Source organism: Oryzias melastigma, linkage group LG9 (genome assembly GCF_002922805.2).
Source record: "Oryzias melastigma strain HK-1 linkage group LG9, ASM292280v2, whole genome shotgun sequence".
NCBI lineage: Eukaryota > Metazoa > Chordata > Actinopteri > Beloniformes > Adrianichthyidae > Oryzias > Oryzias melastigma.
The window spans coordinates 27,154,917-27,175,992 of NC_050520.1; the positions used below are offsets into that span (position 1 = coordinate 27,154,917).

A 21,076-nucleotide genomic window follows, 5' to 3' on the forward strand; every position below is an offset into this window, starting at 1 on the left:
TGAACTTGTAATTCCAACCATAGACCACGAGGTGTCGCTGCCGTTCACTGGAAGCTCCACAGACGTACACGTGCCCATCCTGTGCGAGCCGCGCGTTCACGCGACCAATCCTAACCTAACTTCCAGAGCAACGGTGGAAGTTTGGTGACGGGAAAACAAGACTTCGTTGATAGTGCTGAAGCTAAACCAGCGAAACTACGGAAGCAGGCACCAACTGAGCAACCACTATGGACGATTTAGGTAAATTAATCTCGTAATTCCTTATTTAATAAAAAAGGTGTTTTCCTGCGCCAGTGAAGAGCGGTCAGCAGAGTGGAGCAGCAGTTAACCTTCCTTCGATTCCAAGTTAAGGGAACTCTTAATGTTTACCTCATGTCTGAATCATTAGTCCGGGAGCGATGTCCATCATGAGACAGAACAGTTACACATTCATGTGGGTAAAAGTTACCCTTCGACACGTTAAATGTCCATTGGAAGCATCGCGGTGACTTAGCTACTGGACATCGCTAGCCTGCAGCGCCTCTTACTTTTAAACTCCCTTTGCTCTCACTAGTTGCTAGCCTCTCTCATAAGCGCTCGCGCTTATTAACCTCTTGCTAGCTGTTGTATATGTGTCAGAGCGCGAGCTGTTTGCTGACGTTTAGTCGTGGAGTTTTAACCTTATCTTCCTAACTCTTGCCCCGGGCTACTCATTTTTACTTTGAAGTTGAGTCAGCAGGCCTCTGTGTTTAGACTAAAACCGAATTAACGGCAAGAAGGGGAAATCTCTGCTTTAGTTTCCAGGTTGCAGCGACATTTACTGCGGTCGCTTCTATCCTTAGCACAACAAAGAGATGTTTAAATTGCAAATGTGTTCTGATTTAAAACAAAAATGCATCCCTGTATGATGTTTACATGCTTTAACTCCAGATATTGACTTTTTTATATTATGAATCTACTTTTAATGACTAAACTCACACGCAAAACTCAAAAAAGTCTTTTTTTCTGTTGACCATGCTTACACACAAACTACAAGAGGAAAAACGTATCATTTTGTTTTTTTAAGTTATTCAAACAGGTGTTAAAAATGATGTTGAAGTACATTTTACATCCGGCCCATCATATTTTAAATTATCCATATACAAAATGCTAATATATGTATTTTCTGTCTAAAGTTACTTGTCTTGAGATCAAATCTGCAAAAAACTTAAGGGAAATAGTTTTAAATTTGCTAAATAAGCATGGCGTATGTTCCAAAATGCCACCCCTATGTCCAAATTAAATCTTAAGTAAAACAGTTCAAATTACATAAAAAATTCTCTTTTGGACTGTCCCCTTGGTGTCTCTTATAACTATAGAGACATTTGTTTTAATGAACAAAATGTTTCAAATAATTATCAATGGAACGCGTGTCCCACAGCATGTACTCAACCCTGTTACCATAACCTTTTTAGCATGGTAGAAGAAGAATATAACACTCGCATGATATGCTGGACTTGACATTATCAGTTTTCCTAAAGAATGGATAGAGCAAAGGCATCTCCTCTCTTATAGCATATATATCTTAGATTGGATGTCTCATTCTGCCCCATGCAATCCTGTTACCCACATACTCAGAATAAGACAATTATTATGTTTTCTTATTAATATACATAAGTTAATTTGTCCTCTTGGTCATGAGCAACTGCTAGCTCCTTCTTCTGAGAGAAGGCCAATATTAGTACAGATTTTCAACCCTGTTACCTGCAAACATTGTTACAGGGATGCTCTAAGTTTTGTAATAATCAAATAAATAATGTATTATTATTGCACTATTGATCTGTAAGCTGAGCTAATTAAGCCTTTGACTGTTTATTACTTATTGACAAATATGTAGCAGAAAATCAGAAAAGTTAAGGTTTATATCATTTTCTTATTTGTTTAATCATCCATGTGCAAACATGAAATATAAAATTATTCATTAGTAAAACCTAACATGCAGTCATTATTTCCTGACATGAGGAACTTTCTATGATGAGGGCTATGATGTGTCTGAAAAAGCGACCGTCCTCTTAACTAGATGATGATATGGACTTGTAATCAGCTGGGCAGTTAATAAGTCGTACTAACTCATAATCTGTCTCTTATGTACTGAAGTATCTTCAGCAGTAGTGTCCCTTTTACTTCTGCATTAAACCATACTTGGTTAAGTGGACGGATGATGGACGCCACTCAGCGTTTGGCTTGTTATGAGAATACCTCCAAGGCAAATCGCCGCTCTTTGCTTCTGCAGGCTGCTGAAAGAACTGATTGTTGTTTTAGAGAGCTTACTGCTCCTCTGAAGCAGCATGAATAGCAGACTGAAGAAGGGGGCGAGGCTGCCGAGGAATTTTGAACATCACTCTGTGTAGAGGTCCAAGGCCAAATAGTCTCTGGGTCATGACTCACCTCCTGCCACGTTTTTTTTTTTCATCCCTGCATATGCTGCCAGCTGATGAAAAGACAGTCGGTTTTTGCCTTTCCTCCTGAAGCTCACGTGTAAATATACGCTTTATACTGTAATCTATTTTTCTTTGAAGAAACTCTTTGATGTGCACATTAAAGTTTCTTAAAACAGCAGAGAAGGAATTCCTCCAGAAGATTGTTAGCACACTCTTTGGCAGTTCCACTGAGTCGGATATTTCCAGCAGATTTGTCCAATCAGTTCTTTACAGACATAACCAGGTGGCAGCCAGACCTAACCTCTTTTTCATTAGCGATGTGGCCAAGAGGACACGTCAGTCACTCAGATGTTTACCTCATGCCTCATGTGCAGAAGAAGCCTCTCTGCCTTTTCTGCTTTTTTGTTGAGAAGGAGCTTTCTGCGAATTCCTCATGTTTGTGTCAGACAGACAAATCACAGTCCTTCACTCGGCCAAGTTTCATGTTTGCAAGAAACAACGGAGCGTTCAGGAGCTTAAGATCCACAAATCATGATGTAACTCAAATGTAAATTCCAAAGTTGAAATGAGAAATGATATCTTCCAAGAAAGTAAAAGCAGCTTTAAATTTTTATAAATAAATACCATAAGTGCTATTAAAATGAAGTCACGTAACACATTAAATGCTTGATATTTAATTTATATCTTGGTATAAAAAGTAGATAGCTGTTTTTACTATTTGTTGGGTGTGTGGACTTGAGCACATAGTTGCACTGTCTTGCAAAAACACCCTTAATTTCTTAGACTTATAGAGAAAGTTGATCAAATATATGAACTGTCCTCTCCTAGCTTTCCAGCAATTATCTTACATGTCTTTAAACCCCTTTAGAGGTCTGAAGGGGTTTCTGTCGCTCAGTGTGGCAGTACAGAGTTAGTATTACCAAACTAGCTATCATCACCCTGTTAGAGCTGCAGAGTTTGTGCATTCCAACACCTAACCAGTGGACACGCCAGCAAGGCTCGAAAAAGTGCCTGGGCTGTAAATCAGTTTTGTTCCAAAGTTCCACACCCATCCTGTTTCTGGATCTGGGGACGAGGGTGCTGCATGGCTGACCTCATCACTTAGGCAACCGAGCCCGCGCCACATCCTCAGGAAACGGAGAAAAACAATGAGCGGAGGCCGACAAACATGAGTGCAGAGGACAGCTGCAGGCCTCCAGCCTGATCTTCCAGCAGCACTATGCTGGTGTTTCCCTCTCTGTTTCTCCCCGTCATGTTTTTGAGGCCTCCCCAGCTCTGTGGCCTTGTGACTTACTTTGCTCATCAGATATGGCTGGCTCAGTGCTAATTATTTTCTAAACAAGTCTGGGTGATGGAGTGGAACAGAACACGAGCTCTTCTAACCTTAAAGAGGTTTCAAAAGCTTTTGCTTTTTCCCCAGATTGGAGAATTTTGTGAGCAGAAATACTTTTTTATTACTGTTTTTGTTGATTTTCTGCTTTAGTTCTACATTTTACTTCTCATTTTTGTACTAAAGGTGCCTGGTTTGCCATAATTAATTGTCTGCTAATGATTGAAATGATAAAAATTAATAAATGCCTCAGTTGTAATACTCTTGGATTTTAAAGCTATATATTTATTTATTATTTAAAAGTTTTCTTAAGTCAAAAAAAAAAAAACATTTTGCCTTATCTTTGGCTTTTATTTATTTACTGGGTGAGCAAGTCTCTTGATATTTCAATTGGTCCACACTCCTGTGTCATCATTATAGGAGGAAATGTTTTTTTCAGATGTCCTGTTTCAGCCTCTACCACATACATTCCAGTCGAGCTTTCAGCAGTTGTGTCCTCTTTGATTTTGGGGAAGTTTTTCTTTGAGGTTAACATTTGTAACATCAGTCTTGTTAATTTGTCATCAATTTTCCTCTCTCAGCTCCACGCAGGCAGGTTTGTCTGCAGTACTACAGACTTTTAACGACTAAATATTGGGTGCAGCTGTGCTCCCAGGAACAGCAAGCTTCCTAAAGCTGGCACTTACAATATTTTTCCTATAGTTTTCTAGCAGCACGATGACCATTGTCACCATTTAAACAGACTTATTACAGGTTTCAAGACACCTGTGATGCTAATTAGAGCTTAGCTTAGCGTGGTCAAAATTATTTGTTATTATTACAAATATTTTAAGGCTGTAAAACCCATCTCTACCCACTTTATACACTTCCCTCAGATAGACATTAACTTTTTCACACTTTTCTCTCGGTTAAAGACCCAAATGAAAATCTTGTTTTTTACATTTCCTTGTAGCATTTTTCTCATGATGGAGAACATACATAAAAAATTTTAGAAATAAAACTGCACTTCTGATGGATCAGGAGCAGATAAAAAAAACTGTTGTGACGCAGCAACTGCAATAGTCTCCCTTCCTTTTCCACCCCAATTCTAAATCCTCCACTTGCGGACAATTATACATTTGAGGGCCTCTGTCATGCAAAATCAACTTTTTTGAACTTTTAAGTGTATTTTGATGTTAATTCCTCACAAAAAAACAACCCAAAAGCAGGATTTTGCTTCATTCATGCATCTCAGAGCATTCCTGTCCAACCCTGCACTCTTGAGCATCAACCCCTCCCTATCCACGAAACTGAGTGGCTCCTCACATTAGTCGCGTTTCCATTAACTCTGAAATTTCGCAAATTGAAATTTCAATAATAAATTTTCTTAATGGAAACACCACAATTTCGAAAAAACTTGCATTTTTCGAAAAAAAACGTTTTTGCGCTTGGAGGAGGGGGTATTTGGGGAGTTTCGAAACAGACATTTTTCTCAAAGCTGTAATGGAAACACTTTTTTCGAAATAGATGCGCCTCTTTGTATGACGTGTCTATCCTGAGAGCAGGACAGCGGGCGGCAGGAGAGATCCAACAGCTTCACAGCTCTTTATAAGTTGAGTGTCATACGGAATTGTGCAGCTCCTCCATAATAAAATCACCAAGATTTCCTCATCGCTTCATCTGCAGCTACACTTCTGCAGCTTGGAGCCTGAAGATGCTGAAGTCTCGTTTGAGAAAAAGCGCGAGTGCAGGTACAGAAACTTAAATGGATCTTGTCGTGTTTTTTCTGCTAAACTGCACAATTATAAGTAAAAGACCACTGGGAATGATTTAGCAGTAGACAAAAATATAGTCGTAGTGGAACTTTTAACTCTCAAAGTTCAAACCCTCATAGAAAAATAAGTCTAGTATTACAGAATGTGAACATGGATCTGCTCGTGATTAAACATTTGTGCAAATGTGGCAAGCTATACGTATTCTGTACAGGAGACGAGGCACAGAGGAGATTGATGACATGGTCAACAGCCAATCAGGACGCAGGGAAAAAATAAAACAAAAAAAATGCAATATTGCACTGAACAAAATCCTGTGAGACTGCAAAAGATAGCTGCAATATAGCGAGTGAACACTACTGACTAGTTGCGTTTACGTGGACACGTAATCGAAATAAACTCCTGATCAGAATAAAATGTATCATGTAAACACGCCGACCCGATCAGACGCATTCGGGTCAAAATTTCCCTTCAATTTATATAGGTGGGTTATTCCGATTGTTGATCCGATTGCGGGAAATGTAAACAATTCATTCTGACTGTGAGTCATTATTGTGCTAGATTTTACGTCATGCATGTGTGCTCCAGAGGAGCTTTGGAGGAAGCTTTGAGCCGTATTCCAGCTGGCTGCTCCACGCTAGCGAGCGCCGGATTCGGGAGAACCGTGTTGCCGAGCGGCTTCAGGACAGTGTATGGCTGGCAGAGGTGGCTTTTGAATGCGGAAATGCCGCTCTGCAGTTCCCGGTCCTCTTAAACTGCACTAACAATCATGTGAATTCATCTTACTGATCATGTCCAGAAAAAGAAAAGGCTGATGTCATTCTCACATGTTTACGTGCAGCCAATATGCACACTGCTGCATTGCCCGCATTGATTTTAAGTGCTTCCAACCGCTAAATGTCTAACTTCAACCCTTCCTTTGGGTCCATGTAGCAAGAATAAAGCACTGGCTGCATGGATTTAGAAAATTATGTGCAGTCACTAAAACTGTTTTTAATAAAAGCACAAACATTAGAATTGAACATGTGGTGTATGTAAACTATAGTTACAATCAGATAAAGTTTTTCAGGGCCCAGTTCAATTTTAATCTGATCTTTGGTCTGATTAGACATTTTTCATATGTAACCGCAGTAATGTTGTAATGGTGTTTAGATTCTCTGATGTGATTTAATAATTTGTAAGATGAAACTGTCACTTTGGTCTGCTGCTCTTTCTAGCAGCTGTAAGATGAGGTGTTTCCGTTGGGCAGCTGTGTCATGGTATTTTTAGCTTCAAATAACCTGAAAATGCTTTGTCTCCGATTGATTAATTTGTGACAGTTACTTGTTCTTTCCGTGGAAGTTAATATTCAGCAGTATAACCTTTTATTTATTGATTGATTTTCCCACTTTCGCTTGTTTGCTTCCAGTCTGTTTTCCCATGGGTTACCCCTCTGATTTTAACTGGCATCCCGACCGCCATCCCCTCCCCCTGGCCCGGTCTGCCTTGTTTGATATAAATATCACGTTAGGTTGGTGAGGGGTCAGGTTTCTTTTCCAGACTGTTGCCAGTTCTGCTCCTTTGCTCACTGCTATAAACAGGTAAGCTGTGGACCCTGATGACCCATCCCTGCTGCCCACATGTTAATTGAAAAGGTTAGACAGCCCTGGCATTATCCTGGCAGGGTTCTGCACGCTACAAAGAAGAGAAATAATGATGTCTCTCTTATTGTGGAATTTGAGGCATGCTGTAGATGTAATTGCCTATGTGATACTGTAATTTTCTGGTTTCACTAATTATTTCAGATTTAGGCACATTCTTGGAATACCCACAATCAGAACCCAGTGGCAGTGAAAGTTTTGCTTTTATAATCGTCTTATGTAGGTTATATTCTCTTTGATATTAGAGATGGACTACTTAAACTTTTTTTTTTTTTATTTGTGTGTGTATGGATTTGAGTCCTTCTCTTCCCACCTGGTTGCTTGCTTGAATGACGGAATGTGTGGAATTCTCCACGGAGCTTCATTCCCATCTGATAAACACTCCCGGACCGTAGCAGGGAGTTGTGTACAGGCCTCAATAGTCAAGACTAGACATGAACCCACTGCCACAAGAATGTGTGGGATATGTCCACATGACTTGTTTGTCAAACATAATGAAGATTTGTGTCCACACAAGACCTCCTGACAGAACGGCCGAAAACCAGGGTTTTTGTTTCACGTATCTGATGAATTCATCGGAATTATTAGATCAAGTTATGTCAGCCGGATTCATCCACAGAAAGCACAATGGACCATTGAGTTGTTCAAGCAGAACTGGACTTTGTCCTTTGTCGCTCTCACTCCTAGTCTGGAACCAAAAATCTTTTTTAATGCCTCCAACTCTTTTTTTAATCAGCGTTCCACATGTCGGCAAGCTTCAGTGCTGCTTTCTTTGGTGAAATTAGGGACAGTAAAAATGTCATTGTTGGTTTTCCTCACGCTGTTGCTTAGTTGTGTGAAGGTCATGGTCAGCGACAATACTTGATAGTTGTGTAAGGACTGGATTTGATTAGAAATGTGATCAGACATAAGTAGTTCTTTGGACGAGGAACAATATTTCGGCATTGCAACAAGGCCAGTTGACACGGTTAAGCTCTCAGACAACAATATAAAAGACTTAATGCTCCTAAATGAATACATATCTGACCTAATGCTATACCAATCCTATACCAACTCAAATGAAAACCATTGACACGTTGATTTCTGTAGGTTGCTTTTGTAGAACCGATATTTAGAAGTCATTAGAGACTGTGCTCGATTCATGGACCAACTGCTGATGTACTAAAACTGGTGCTTTACTGAAATTCTTGTGTGCAACAAGATTTATGTCTGCAGGGAAGTGCGGGAAGAGACAAAATATCCTCCAGCTCATGGTTCATGTTAAAGGTCAGGCTGCTTTGAAAAGACCATCCTCTGTTCTGAATCTCTTTTCCTTTTCTGCAGCCTTTTATTTCCTTTCTTAGAAAGGAACACTGGCCTGACGCTTTAACTACTTTTACTGAAACACTTTTAAGTAAAAATTTACTCTGGAGTTTACTTGAATTAAACTTGCGTTTGATCAGCAGATGGATATACATGAAGGGCTCCCATCAGCATCTCGTTTTCTGTTCCAAAACATACTTTCTAGGAAAACATTTGAAGTCCCAAAAGTTTAGTAATTTTAGGCTTAGCCACTTCACTGCACTTTCTAACTCTCTTTGGGCCCAGAACCATTTGTGGTATTTTTCTATCTCGAGTTTTTGTTTTATGAGGGACAAACTCAACTTGGGTAATGCCTTGTTTAGCGTGTCAGCACCAGGTGCAGATTATTTTGAGCTGGTCCTGATATTTCAGCACATTTGCACAGACATGGGTACTCACTGAGCTTACTGCTTTAAATAGGTTGGTGCTACCATGTGGTTTAAAGCAAACTTGAACATTTGGCTTCTGGACAGGACCCTACTTTGGTCCAAAGATGAAGAGTTGAAACGGATTACAGTTGATGTTTACAAAAAACTCCTACACTAACTGAATTTGATACAAGATTCATTATTTTGACTCTTACAACTAAGAATATAATATTCAAACTTTCTGATTGTATTTAGTCTTCAAATTTGAATAATATTTTGTCTTTTTTTTTGCGCACTGGAAGGACACAGAAAGGATGCTCCCCCTGAGTGTTTTTAACCACTCCCCCATTCCCCTTAGTGTTGAGGCCACATGTTATCACTGCTTGATGTGAACGCTATCTTTGTCTGCTCAACACAAATTCGGGCATCCGCGGATAAGTAGAATATGTGAGTATGGAAATCGTTTGTGCGTTTCTTTGCTTCAGCTACACCTCCATTGGTGTAGCTTTTGTTAGAAACTAATCTCAACAAAGGTGTGGTGAAAATTGTATGCAAGGTTCATTTCCCAAATGGAAAAGTTTTTGAAAGTGATCCATGTGATGAATACCCACAGCTTAACACAACATTATTCTACCGCAACCAAATCACTGAGGTAATAAAAGCAAGGAAGTTAAAGATATGACCTATTAAACGTGTTTTTCTGTTTAACCAGCAGCTACAGTTGATTTTTATGGCTGTAATGTATGCCGATTGTTTGAAAAAGGACAGTAGCAGCTTCAAGTGTCTGCACTGTGACAGCATACCACCAGTGATTGCCTTCTATTCTGGACAGGCTGTGGATAGATGGGCTGTATGATGTAAAAGTCTATTTTGTTCTTGTGTTGCGGTATAGTCTCAGCAGGGTAATTTCACATCCCCCCCATACTGGCTTGGATTCAAAATTGCTCTCTGCTTGTCAACCCCTTTGTTATCATTTATTACCCCAATGGTAATTTAAACTAAACTGCAGCAGCATAAAGTCATGAAGTTGGTTAGCATTTCAAGAACTTAACAGTTATTCTGAAGAGTTTATTAATAAGGAAGTGAGATGGATTTATGGTGCAGGTTATAGCAGTTGTAAAAAAATGTGGGTGTCTTATAGCTTATTATTATCTACAGCTCATAAACGTGTCTTGTTAAAACAAAACTCTACAGCATAATGTCTCTGTATCATATTCAACCAATGGAACAAAGCCAAAAGTAGAAGGTGTTTGTAAAATTAACATTTACACCATAATTTAAAAGTATTGAGACTTTCTAATATATATTACCAATGCAGCTGCATATTGGCTCAATCTTTGCAGCTTTGATTGACTTCATGTTGGTTTGCAGCTGATGTCCAAGCTCTCTATTAAAGCTTTGACCTTGACTTCACTGCATCTTGGTTTTTGCCTTTATGGCTGCTCTATAGATTGGAATCCTTGCTGCATCACATCACCCTGTTTTTATAAAGCTGTCAGACAGATGGCATCACATTTGACCCTCAGACACTGTTGGCTCAATGACTGCAGGGTGTCCAGGTTCCTGTGGTTGCAAAGCAAGCAGGAGTTAAAAGCCCTCCTTGATTCTGCAGCTGTGTTCTCACGTCTCTTACAGAAACAGATCTTAACCCTGGCAATATCTCCCAACAAATGTGACTTGTTTAATCTCTGCATAACTACATTTTTTTATGAGTATTAACATCATATTAAAATAGGATGTTGATGAATTTTTGGTGGTTTTTGAGCATTATCTGGTATGTCCACTACAGTGACTGTAAAATAAATGAATTCCATTTTACTCCAAAATGATTTTTTGGAAATATCCAGATTTTTTTAACTTAATTTTTTCAAAGATTGTCACCTTTATCTTTCTTGTTTGTATAAAAACACCTAAAATCACCATGAATAAAAAGCTAAAACTATGCTTATCTCTTTTCCATTGACATATTATTTTAAAGGAAACTAAAATACATTTTTGCAAATTAAAATTATATATTTTTTTTTATTTAGAGGGAGTCTGCACAAGTATTTAGTCATAATTGTCTGTGCCGTGTTTCATGTCTTTTAGATGCTTTGCTGGCAGACTTGGAATCAACAACATCCCACATCTCAAAGCGTCCAGTCTTTCTACCTGATGAAACTCCGTACTCCATCCCCACTGGAGGAAAGTCCTTCCAAGATGTGTCAGCACCTCCCCCACTTCCTCCCCCACCCTCAGCAGAGGCTCTGAACGGCACCCTGACAGATCAGCCCAATTCCCACCACTCATCTCAGCAAGTATGTCCTAGAGGTGCTTTATATGAGGGCACCTTCTATACATAGATGAAGCATCATGGTTTAATTTTTTGTAAGTCATTTCAGTGGAGACTTCTACCTAAATATTTGCTGTGCCTCTCCCTCCCCTCCCTAGGAATTGAAGTCATGTGACTCTTGCTTAGCTTTAGGAAGTCCTCTCCCAAATTCTTTCCAATTTCAGTTTAGATTTTATTTTTCACTTGAGATTCTATAGGCTTAGGGAAAATTTTACTTGGTCTCACAAATAAGTTTATCTTTCATATTTAAATAATAAAAAAAGAAAGCCAATAAATGAATGACACATTTTCTGCAGTCTTTAGGTTCAGCCCAGAAGAGCTCGTGGTCCAGGGACAGCAGCAGTTCTCCCATATCTCACGCTGAAGAGGACCACGTTTACAGGTATATCCCCCCCCCCCCAGGAGATGTTTTCTGTATCAACCTGAGAACACCATCTTCTGTTGTTGGCTTTTTTTTTTTTTTTTTTTTTACATTTGCTCTGTTTTTCTGTTCTCCAGTTTTCCAAACAAACACAAGACATCAGACTCGTCCTCTGCAGCAATGACGTCTGGCCTGGGCAGTAACCTGTCTGAGCTGGACAGACTTCTGCTGGAACTCAATGCAGTCCAACAAAGCTCCCCTTCCTTCCCCACCACAGGTAAAATCTGAAGACTTCACTCTTCCTCTCTGGTATGCCTCTCTAATCTCTACTGTGATCAAGAAATGAATCTTTGCAACACATTTCTAAGAGAGACACCTCGCTAATGCAGACATTTTTTAGTGCTTAAATCTCCGCCTAGAAAAAAGCAAATTTTTCATCATCTGCTCCAGACTGGCTTTCTGCAGCTGCTTCCTCCTGTTTGGTGTGTGTGTGGGACGAGTGCCCTGCTTTGTCTGTTAACCAATGTTGGCTCTGATTGGTTACCATGAAACATGACAACTTTAGCCAATCATAAGGACATTCTGTTGTAAACTGACCCTATTTCCCCATTTTGATAAAAAGGGACTTTATATCACATCAGCTGTTGGTGTGTTTGGTTTGCAGCTTATTAAATCAAGTAATAGTAATCCTCTATGTTTAACATTCATTAATGGTGTAACAGCCTTATCTAATGCTGTTATTTTAAAAGACAAACACTACAATATAATAAAAAAAGTATCACAGTCACAGATTCTGCAAGCTGTGAACTTGGTCTGTAATGTTTACCCCTTCAACTGTAAAAGACAGAATGTTAAGAAGAAAAAAGAACCCAGGAAAGGACATTGTATATTTTTTAAAGAATGTATTTTCATAATGGTGCAAGAAATATGTCAATAAAAAAAGTTCAGGTTAATACTTGTTGTCAATGTCAAAGGTTTGTCAAAGGTTCCCTGTAGGTTTTCATCAGGTTTGCACTGTATTTTGCTCCATTTGTGGAAAGTGTCATCACTTGTGTTTCACTTTACAGAAGAGGCAGCTCCACCTTTACCATCCTGCAGCATCACTCACTTTGAAAATGGGGGCGCCCCTGAGATCCTCGTCAGCCCCCCGTCTCAGGAGACATCAAAGAGAAACGGGGCAAAGCTGGAGGAATCCCGACCCACGGTGAAGAGTCTGCTGGACGAGCTCGAAGGCTCCGTGCCTTCACCGAGGTGCTCCTCTTTTCTTTGACTCGTGGTGATTCTTGAAGCAGCAGAGCTCACAGCTGACATCTGGTGCCTCTGGGTGATTTGTGTTGCCTTTAACTGCACCTTTAAATCATCCTGGAGACCATTTCTGTCATAAAAAGCTGTTGTAACAATGTGTGTGTTTGTGTGTGGAAGTGTAGAAAGATTTCAAACAAGATTCAGAGGATTAAAAAGTGTTTGCTCGTGCTGCATTCTTTAATCTTGTTTGCACATTTTTACAGATATGAGGTAAGAAAGTCTTGTGTTTTGACAGTCTGCTCTTGATGGGGATTAAAATCTCAGACTTGGAACCTAAACAGCTATTTTCTGCTCTGCGTGTGACGGCTGACCTCATCCTCTCATGTACAGCCCTCCTGCTCGTCACGGTGACTTGGATACGCCATCGCAACAACAAGCCCGGATTTCAGCTTCCTGTGCCACGAGGGAACTGGATGAACTGATGGCCTCTTTGTCTGACTTTAAGGTAAAAGGAGTGAACTCACTTCTACTGTGAACCCCCACCCTCCCCTGATGGTTCTGAGACATCTCTGTCTTCATCTCACATCTGCTTCTCTGTTCTCTAGCCTAATTCTTGGGGGGCTTTGCAAGACCCAGCACCCTCCAGCTTTCCTTCAGTTTCCTCCCCTGTCACCCCGGTGCCTCCCTCTTCCTTCAGTCTGTCCCACCCACCTGCCTCTGCTCTCCTCTCGTTGTCTGCCGGTTTAGAGCTGCACATAGACGAGGATGGAGGCAGCGGTGGGAGGTTGCTGCCTCGTCCAGGCCGGCTTCCTGCTCACAGTCCTGCGTCCTCGCTCTCCGCAGCGAGCGACATGGACCTGGACTCTCAGATCGATGTTTCTGCCTCCATGCTGGCTTCACAAACCAAGACCCTGCTAGTGCTCTCTCAGTCTGCTCCCTCTAACTCCAGTTTGTTGTCAAATGGCTCGAGTCCGTCCAACACCGCCAACCTCTTTGCCTCTTCTGTGGACACTGTCCTGGACCAGAAGGTCTCCAAGTCCCCCAGCCTGTCTGGGGAGCGGATCTCGCCATCAGCTTCTGTTGGTAAAGTGTCTTGTGCTGCGGAAGAGTCTGCCTGCTTCAATGACAATAATTTTAATTTTTATACCTCACTTCCTTCAAGAAGGCTCACTCCTCCAGACTCGTTACCCCTTCCTGTTGCTGTGTCACAACCGTCCGCATACAGCCCGTCCAAAATGTCCTCGCCATCTCCGGTCTCCTCAGTGATGGTGCCCTCCCCTCCTAAGTTCACCAGCACCAGCAGACAGCTGTCACCAATAGCCCAGTGCGACACCCCTCTCACTGTGCAGCAGCCTTCCCTGGACGAGGCCTTGGACAAGCTGCTGGAAATGAGCTTCAGCTCCAACCACACAGGAGAGGAGGCGCACCTGAGCATGGACACGTGTCACCTTCACGGAGGAGTGCAGGAGGAGCTCATCCTGCCAATGGACAGAAGCGACGTGCAGCCGGACACTTTCACCGGAGCGACCAACACTCTCACGGACTACTCGCTGGACGGGGGCACCGAGGGGAACGGAGACCTGGATTGGGCTGATGAGGAGCTGTCCATGTCCCTGCGCGACGGGCTGGACGGCACCATGACGCCGTACACCGAGAGGCTGTACACAGACGGCAGCATGACGCCGCTGACCGAGGCCAGCTGGATGGATGAGTCCATGACCCCCTCCTCGTGCCCGGGGAGCCCTGACGTTGCTCTGGACCTCCCTCTGCTTCAGACTCCCACTATCGACCGAGTGTCTGCAACAGGACATGTACGCACCGGTGCATGCTTGCTGCACACCATGCTTCTGCTGTTGTGATCCACTAAGTGGACGTTTTTAACTCACTGCTTTGTTGCACTAATCTTTGTGTGATAGTGCAGTATGAGGAGAGACGCTGAAAAGTGGCGTCTTGAGTGATGATGACCTCTGACCCCAGCATGTAAGAATGACATGAAGTGTGACTCGAAGCTTCCCGGCATGCTGCTCGCTCTGGTTTCTGACCCGTGTGGACGCAGGAATAAGATGCTCACTGTTCCCACGTAGATCAAATCAGTCATCAGGCGTACTAAGGAGACGCCCAACGTTCACCCCATGTACCGGGACGGCCACTTACGCAGGAAGATGGGGCCCATCATCGTGAACAAAAACAGCTCCCAGGACCGCCTCATAGAGGAGCTGCAGGGGAAGCTGGGGATCGCTCGCTCAGAGCGGCGGCGCAAACAGTCTGATGACTGGCTGACCGAAGGCGTCGTGATCACCTCCAAACCTCAGCGTTTCCGTCCTGAAGGGGGTTCCACTGACGTGGACAAGGTTGGCTGCCTATTTTGACCAAAAAAAAAAGCCAAAAATTCCAGTTACTTCCTCTTTCTTTCTGCCTTTTTTCCCGTCTGTTTCCTCCTTCCTGTCTCTTCTCTTCTTCAGATCGTACTTCCCCCGGAGTCACCTCTCCCCGCCAGGAGAGTACTCCCTCCTCTGTCTCCCCCCGCCTCTCGCCGACCCCCCGTTGTAGAAGAACCTAAGGTACAACTCCCACTTCAGCACCCCCCTGTCCCGATACCACCACCTCCTCCTCCACCTGCCTGCACCCCCCCACAAACCACCCAGGAGCCAGCTCCCGCTGCGCCGCTACAAATTAAAACAACCCCGCTTCCACAAGCCCCAATTCAGGACCCTCCAGCTCCAAAACTGGAGCCCCCTCCTGTTCTCAACGCCCCAACCAGACCACCTCCAGTGGAGCCCGTACAACCAGCTGCACCCAAAGTCCTGGTGTCTGTAGGCTGCCAAACCGAGTATGACCCAATCTTCCCTCCGATGCAGGCACGAGTCTCTCCCCCCTCTGCTTTTCTCCCTTTAAGATCTTCCCTAAATGTTACAACACAGAAATGATTTCCTCATTTACTTTTCTGTGGCTCTAAGTGGCTTTCATGTTCAAACATTTCAGATTATGGCACAAGGGAAAGGCGGTGCTCCCGGCGGGCCTCCAACACAGGTCAACAAGCTGGACAACATGCTGGGCAGCCTGCAGTCTGACCTCCACAAACTCGGGGTTCAGACGGTGGCTAAAGGAGTCTGCGGGGCCTGCTGCAAGCCCATTGTGGGACAAGTGAGTAGGATTTTGTGCATCTCACAACTATGGAGTCTATTGACTAATTTAACTCTCCCAACGGGTCAGGTGGTGACTGCCATGGGCCGCACGTGGCACCCTGAACACTTCGTGTGCACGCACTGTCAGGAGGAGATAGGCTCCAGGAACTTTTTCGAGCGGGAAGGACAGCCGTACTGCGAGAAAGACTACCATAATCTGTTCTCTCCACGGTGCTACTACTGCAACGGTCCCATACTGGATGTGAGTTTTGCACACAGACGAGCATCACCATGTGGGGATGAAGGCCTGTAACAAATATTGTCTTGTCCGTTTAGAAAGTGGTAACGGCGCTGGACCGGACATGGCATCCTGAACACTTCTTCTGCGCTCAGTGTGGATCCTTCTTTGGCCCAGAAGGTATCGAGTAATAGCAGAGTTTGTTTTGAGGTGGAAAGTTCCATTCTTTAAAGACACACTCTAATGAAAATGGTGTTTTTAACATGTTCTTGAAGTATATATGTATATATGAGGAAAATTAATCTTAAAATTACATTTCTGTGTACTTTGCTATTCAAATCATGGTGAATTAGGAGTAGACGATTTAAATGGTGCATTTGTGATGTAGAAAATACGCTGGACAGGCCACAAGCTCCCTCCTCTGCTCCATTCTGATGCACCCACTTGTAAATGATCAAATCCTCCAGATAGTTCAGAAATGCCTCCATGTTCGTGCTCCCCAAATAGCTGGTGGAAGTATTCGTCGGTCTGAGCATCCATATCAGCTGATACTAGATATTTTGGACTGATTAAACATATTTGTTTACTTTTGAAGGTTTTCATGAAAAGGATGGAAAAGCTTATTGCAGGAAGGATTACTTTGACATGTTTGCGCCAAAATGCGGCGGCTGTGCCAGAGCCATTCTGGAAAATTACATCTCTGCGCTGAACTGCCTCTGGCATCCCGAGTGTTTTGTTTGCAGAGTAAGTAACGAAAGGCACCTCCAGTTGCTCCTACTAAGTTGGATTGGAGGCTGAGTTTGTGCGTTTGTGTCTGCAGGAGTGCTTCACCCCATTTGTGAACGGAAGTTTCTTCGAGCACGACGGCCAGCCCTACTGTGAAGTGCACTACCACGAGCGGCGCGGCTCCCTCTGCTCCGGCTGCCAGAAGCCCATCACAGGACGCTGCATCACAGCCATGGCCAAGAAGTTCCACCCGGAGCACTTCGTCTGCGCCTTCTGCTTGAAGCAGCTCAACAAAGGCACCTTCAAAGAGCAGAACGACAAACCCTACTGTCACGGCTGCTTCGTCAAACTTTTCAGTTAGGGATCCGATGAGCTCAGTGAAGCTGAATCCAAATCAGTGCGTCTCAATGATTGCAAGGTTTTTCTGAGTTTTGGGAAAGAAAAAAAACATTACACTATATTCTTCATGAAGCTGCCTTTTTAAGTGTGCAGATACTTTTATATTTGAAAGGATTCTTTATAAACAGGAAGAAGGAAACCAGTTTTAAAGATATGGCTAAACCTCATTTTTAGTGTCTTTTCAGACTGAATGCAATAACACTGAAATCCTGCAAATACTGTGAGTGCTTGATGGTGTTGCTCACTGGTTGAGTGGTATTTTTAGACGTTTTTGACATTTTTTATGAAAACGTTTGGGTGAATCAATCGGGTTTACTCTTTTAAAAACTCTGTTCAACTCTTTTTTTGAAGGTAGAAGATAACGGGCATGGTTTCTGTCTCTAGTCATCCACATAATGCAGTTTTCACCTCATGTGACGCCAAATCATTCCTTAACTTCTCAATAAAAAACCAATAAAATAGTGATGTGAAGGGAGGGCTGCATCCAGACACTGGGGGGAGGAGTGTAGATTACAGCTCAGTTACAGATTTTTACTTCTTTGTTTTAATAATCCAATGCAGCTACACCTTTGAACTTTCTTTGTATGCGTTTTGCAGCCACTTCTTCCAACAGTAGAGGAAGCTGCAGTGAAGGAGTAGCAAAGACAGTTTTGCTGTTACTGTTTTGGGAAACTGTTGAATGTTGAGCATTACACTAATCTGTGATATTCTTGTAAATATGCAACTGTGGATTAACACCTTTGTGTTGAAGCATGTATTTACCGTGGCATTGTTTCTCAGTCCTATGTCGAATAACACTGGTAAATCCAGAAACTTCCTGGAGGCAGGTTAATAGTCTGTGTCTTGTTGTGCTGTTAGAGAGTGCTTTTTAAATGTGAAGGCCACTGATATACAGTAGACTCGTGTGGTTTGCTAGACGAGGATCCGTGATTTACTTCAACATCTCACCAACTGGCTTCATCTCTACAGTTAAATAAAAAAATGGCCTTTTATTTTTTTTTTCAGGGACTTCATTGTTTTCTCTTTATTTATCATATAACCAGCCCCTTTAAATTAGAGTAACAGTTTTACCAAAGCAATACCCATTTTATTTGTTACTGTGCCTTTTTTTCTTTTCACTTTGAATGTCAATAAATAATAAAAAGTGAATTTCTGCTGTTGTAGTTTCATTATGCATGACTGTTGAACTAAGAATAAGCTACAATGAGAATTTTGCAGATATCTGTTGGTTGTGCAAAGCCGGTTTCCTCTATTCGATCCAGCACTGCAAAAGCCTTTCCTAATGTGATTGAAAAAATATATAGCATGTGATAATAAGACTTTATTTTGATTGTTTGTTTTTTTTATCGCTTGGAGTTGTTTAATTTGGGAAAAGTCCGGAAATGATAAAATAAATGAAATCAATACCGATCCTGTCCACATGGTGGCAGTATTGGTCACTGTTTGCTATTCTTTCTTGGAAAAAAGCAAAGGAAGACTTTCCCTTTCTGTGATTGGACGAAGTACCAGCTGACCCCAAAGCAAGAGAAAGACGGAAGAATGATAAATGTTTTTTTGCTTATGTTTCGGGTTAGTCATGAAATGTTTTCTCGGATCAACATTTATGAGAAAATATATAATAAGATTTGTACAAATGTTCAGGTTTCTTGATATTTTCAGCAAAACTCATCTTAATATTTTAAGTATTTGATTATTAAATGATAATGAGCTCCTGCTGTTCATTGAAAGTTCTCATGTTTCCTGGTGGAAGCGGTCTTTGAGTTTTTGTTCTATGTTTTTATCTCAATACGGTTTCGTTTTACCATAAAAACCGTGTTTAGCTGGCTGTCTTTACGGGTTTGTTGGAATGACAAACATTAATCAGTGAGTTCTGGTCATGTGTTAGTGAGGTTCTAGGCTCAGAATGGCTTCTTACTTTGACGAACACAACTGTGAGCCCACCAACGCGGAGGAACAGTACCGGCAGAACGCTCTGCTTGAGCTGGCCAGGTGAGGACAGACCGGTTCCGCGCCAGGTTACAACTCCTCCTGACTCATCAGTTTTCCTCTGTTTTGATGCAGGTCTTTGATGCAGGGTTTGGACTTGTTTGACTCCGGGGCGTTAGACCTGTCAGACTGGGACCAGCGGCTTCCTCCACCAGCTGCTAAAACTGCCGTTCAGACCCTGACTGTGGTCATCATTTCAGCAGAACAAGCAGGTGACCGGCCAGACCAACTCAAGAGCAGCTATACACAAAACAATCAAGATATTCTTTTAGTTAAGGCTCACCTTAAAAACACAACACCTTTCACATGCGATTTGGGTCTAATCTGCTTTAAGGAGGGCACGTCTTTAATAAGATCAGTGAAAAAATGATAAGTGTCTGAACAACGACGCAATACATAAACCCTTTTTTTAACATAAAGATCGAGAAACTTCCACTTATTTTATTCTCAAATGCCTTTGTTTAAAAAATCAAATAAAAGTCAATTATTATCTAAACTTTTGGGAAATATTAAAGTAAAATATGTTCCAATTTCCATAAGAAAGGGACTATTTGCATGTAGTTTTCTAAATACATGCTGAATTCTTTTCTTGATGGCATAGACCCAGAGAAAGGGTTAAGTTAACGCATGTAACCAACAACAACATTTAGCCTTAAAATACGGGCTGGCACTCCAATCTTCATCTTGGCTGCATATATTACGTGTGGAAAACATGAATTTCCATCAGTTTTTGGGCTTCATGCACTTAAAAACATGCAAATAACATCACCCTTTACAGAATGTGGATTTTTGCTCATCTGGTCAAACCTGTGACCTCTTTGTTTAAAAGAGAATACACAGAATAAACATGAATGTTGCAATTATTACATCACTAAGTCCCATTATTAGAAATCAAATGTGACTTTTTCTTGACACAGACAAAGGAGTCAAATGTCCCGTGTGTTTGCTGGAGTTCGAGGAACAAGAAACGGTTCGAGAAATGCCTTGCAAGCATCTTTTCCACTCAAGTTGCATCTTGCCGTGGTTGGGCAAGGTAATGTTGATAACATTTCTGTTATTTTTTTATTTTTGTTTCATAAAGCATGACTTTTGTCTCCTTTAATCCTAGACTAACTCCTGTCCTCTTTGCCGACTTGAATTACCGACTGACAATCCAGAATATGAGGAGTTTAAAAAAGACAAGGCGAGTGTGTAGATGTGAAATCAGAATGTAATCTAAATGTGTCTTTTGGTGTGAACGTTTCTTTTTTTTTTTTTTAGGAGAGAAGAAAACAGAGGGAGCACCGACTGGAGCACCTTCATGGAGCCATGTACACATGATGCCACCTCACTCTCCTGAAACCTTCAGAAATGTACAAGCTGCACAAAGTTGAAATCATGACTTTCTCTTATCTTTTATAGTCACTTTGGCAAAATAACTGAGCATTGAGCGGCTCCATTAAAAACAACCACATTTGACCTGATTGTCAAATGTAACTTTTCAGTTTCCTGTGATCGTGTGAACGCAACAGATGTTTGAACGTTTCAAACGCTCTTAAAGTGTCGGCGCTCCAACGTATTTTGTACTGAAATGTGTGGTTTTCAGGTGCATACAATTAAATCACATTGTTTTTTGTTAACTCTCCTCAAAGATCATTTTGACTACAATAAAACCATTCCTTCTCTTTCTGCTTCAGTCCTCCAACCATCCAAATGTCTCATTAAAGTGGCGGAGTTCCCCTCTCATGCCTGTCAGTGCTGCTCAAATGTGGTTTTCTGGAAATAATGTAATCCTTATGGTAAGAATTTGGCTTTAGTGCCTCATGACACTCATTTAGACTTATTTAATTCTGTTT

The 21,076-nt window shown here is 41.8% G+C and overlaps 2 protein-coding genes across 2 annotated transcripts; both read left to right on the forward strand.

The window, feature by feature from the left end:
- The first annotated feature begins 29 nt into the window (after window positions 1–29).
- Window positions 30–18,409, forward strand: pxnb (paxillin b). Its single transcript, XM_036213659.1, has 14 exons — window positions 30–240; window positions 10,918–11,126; window positions 11,458–11,543; window positions 11,660–11,799; window positions 12,590–12,773; window positions 13,158–13,272; window positions 13,373–14,578; window positions 14,852–15,118; window positions 15,230–15,625; window positions 15,750–15,911; window positions 15,981–16,154; window positions 16,229–16,310; window positions 16,726–16,874; window positions 16,951–18,409. Exons 1-14 carry the CDS (start codon window positions 228–230, stop codon window positions 17,215–17,217), a joined length of 3,450 nt encoding a protein of 1,149 aa, XP_036069552.1. The 5' UTR covers window positions 30–227; the 3' UTR covers window positions 17,218–18,409.
- Window positions 18,410–18,669: 260 nt separating this feature from the next.
- rnf181 (ring finger protein 181) lies at window positions 18,670–20,916 on the forward strand. The gene is made up of 6 exons (XM_024275016.2): window positions 18,670–18,824; window positions 19,141–19,244; window positions 19,317–19,453; window positions 20,159–20,274; window positions 20,350–20,424; window positions 20,502–20,916. The coding sequence occupies exons 2-6, from the start codon at window positions 19,159–19,161 to the stop codon at window positions 20,559–20,561; spliced, it is 474 nt and encodes a 157-aa protein (XP_024130784.1). The 5' UTR covers window positions 18,670–18,824; window positions 19,141–19,158; the 3' UTR covers window positions 20,562–20,916.
- The last annotated feature ends 160 nt before the right edge of the window (window positions 20,917–21,076 follow it).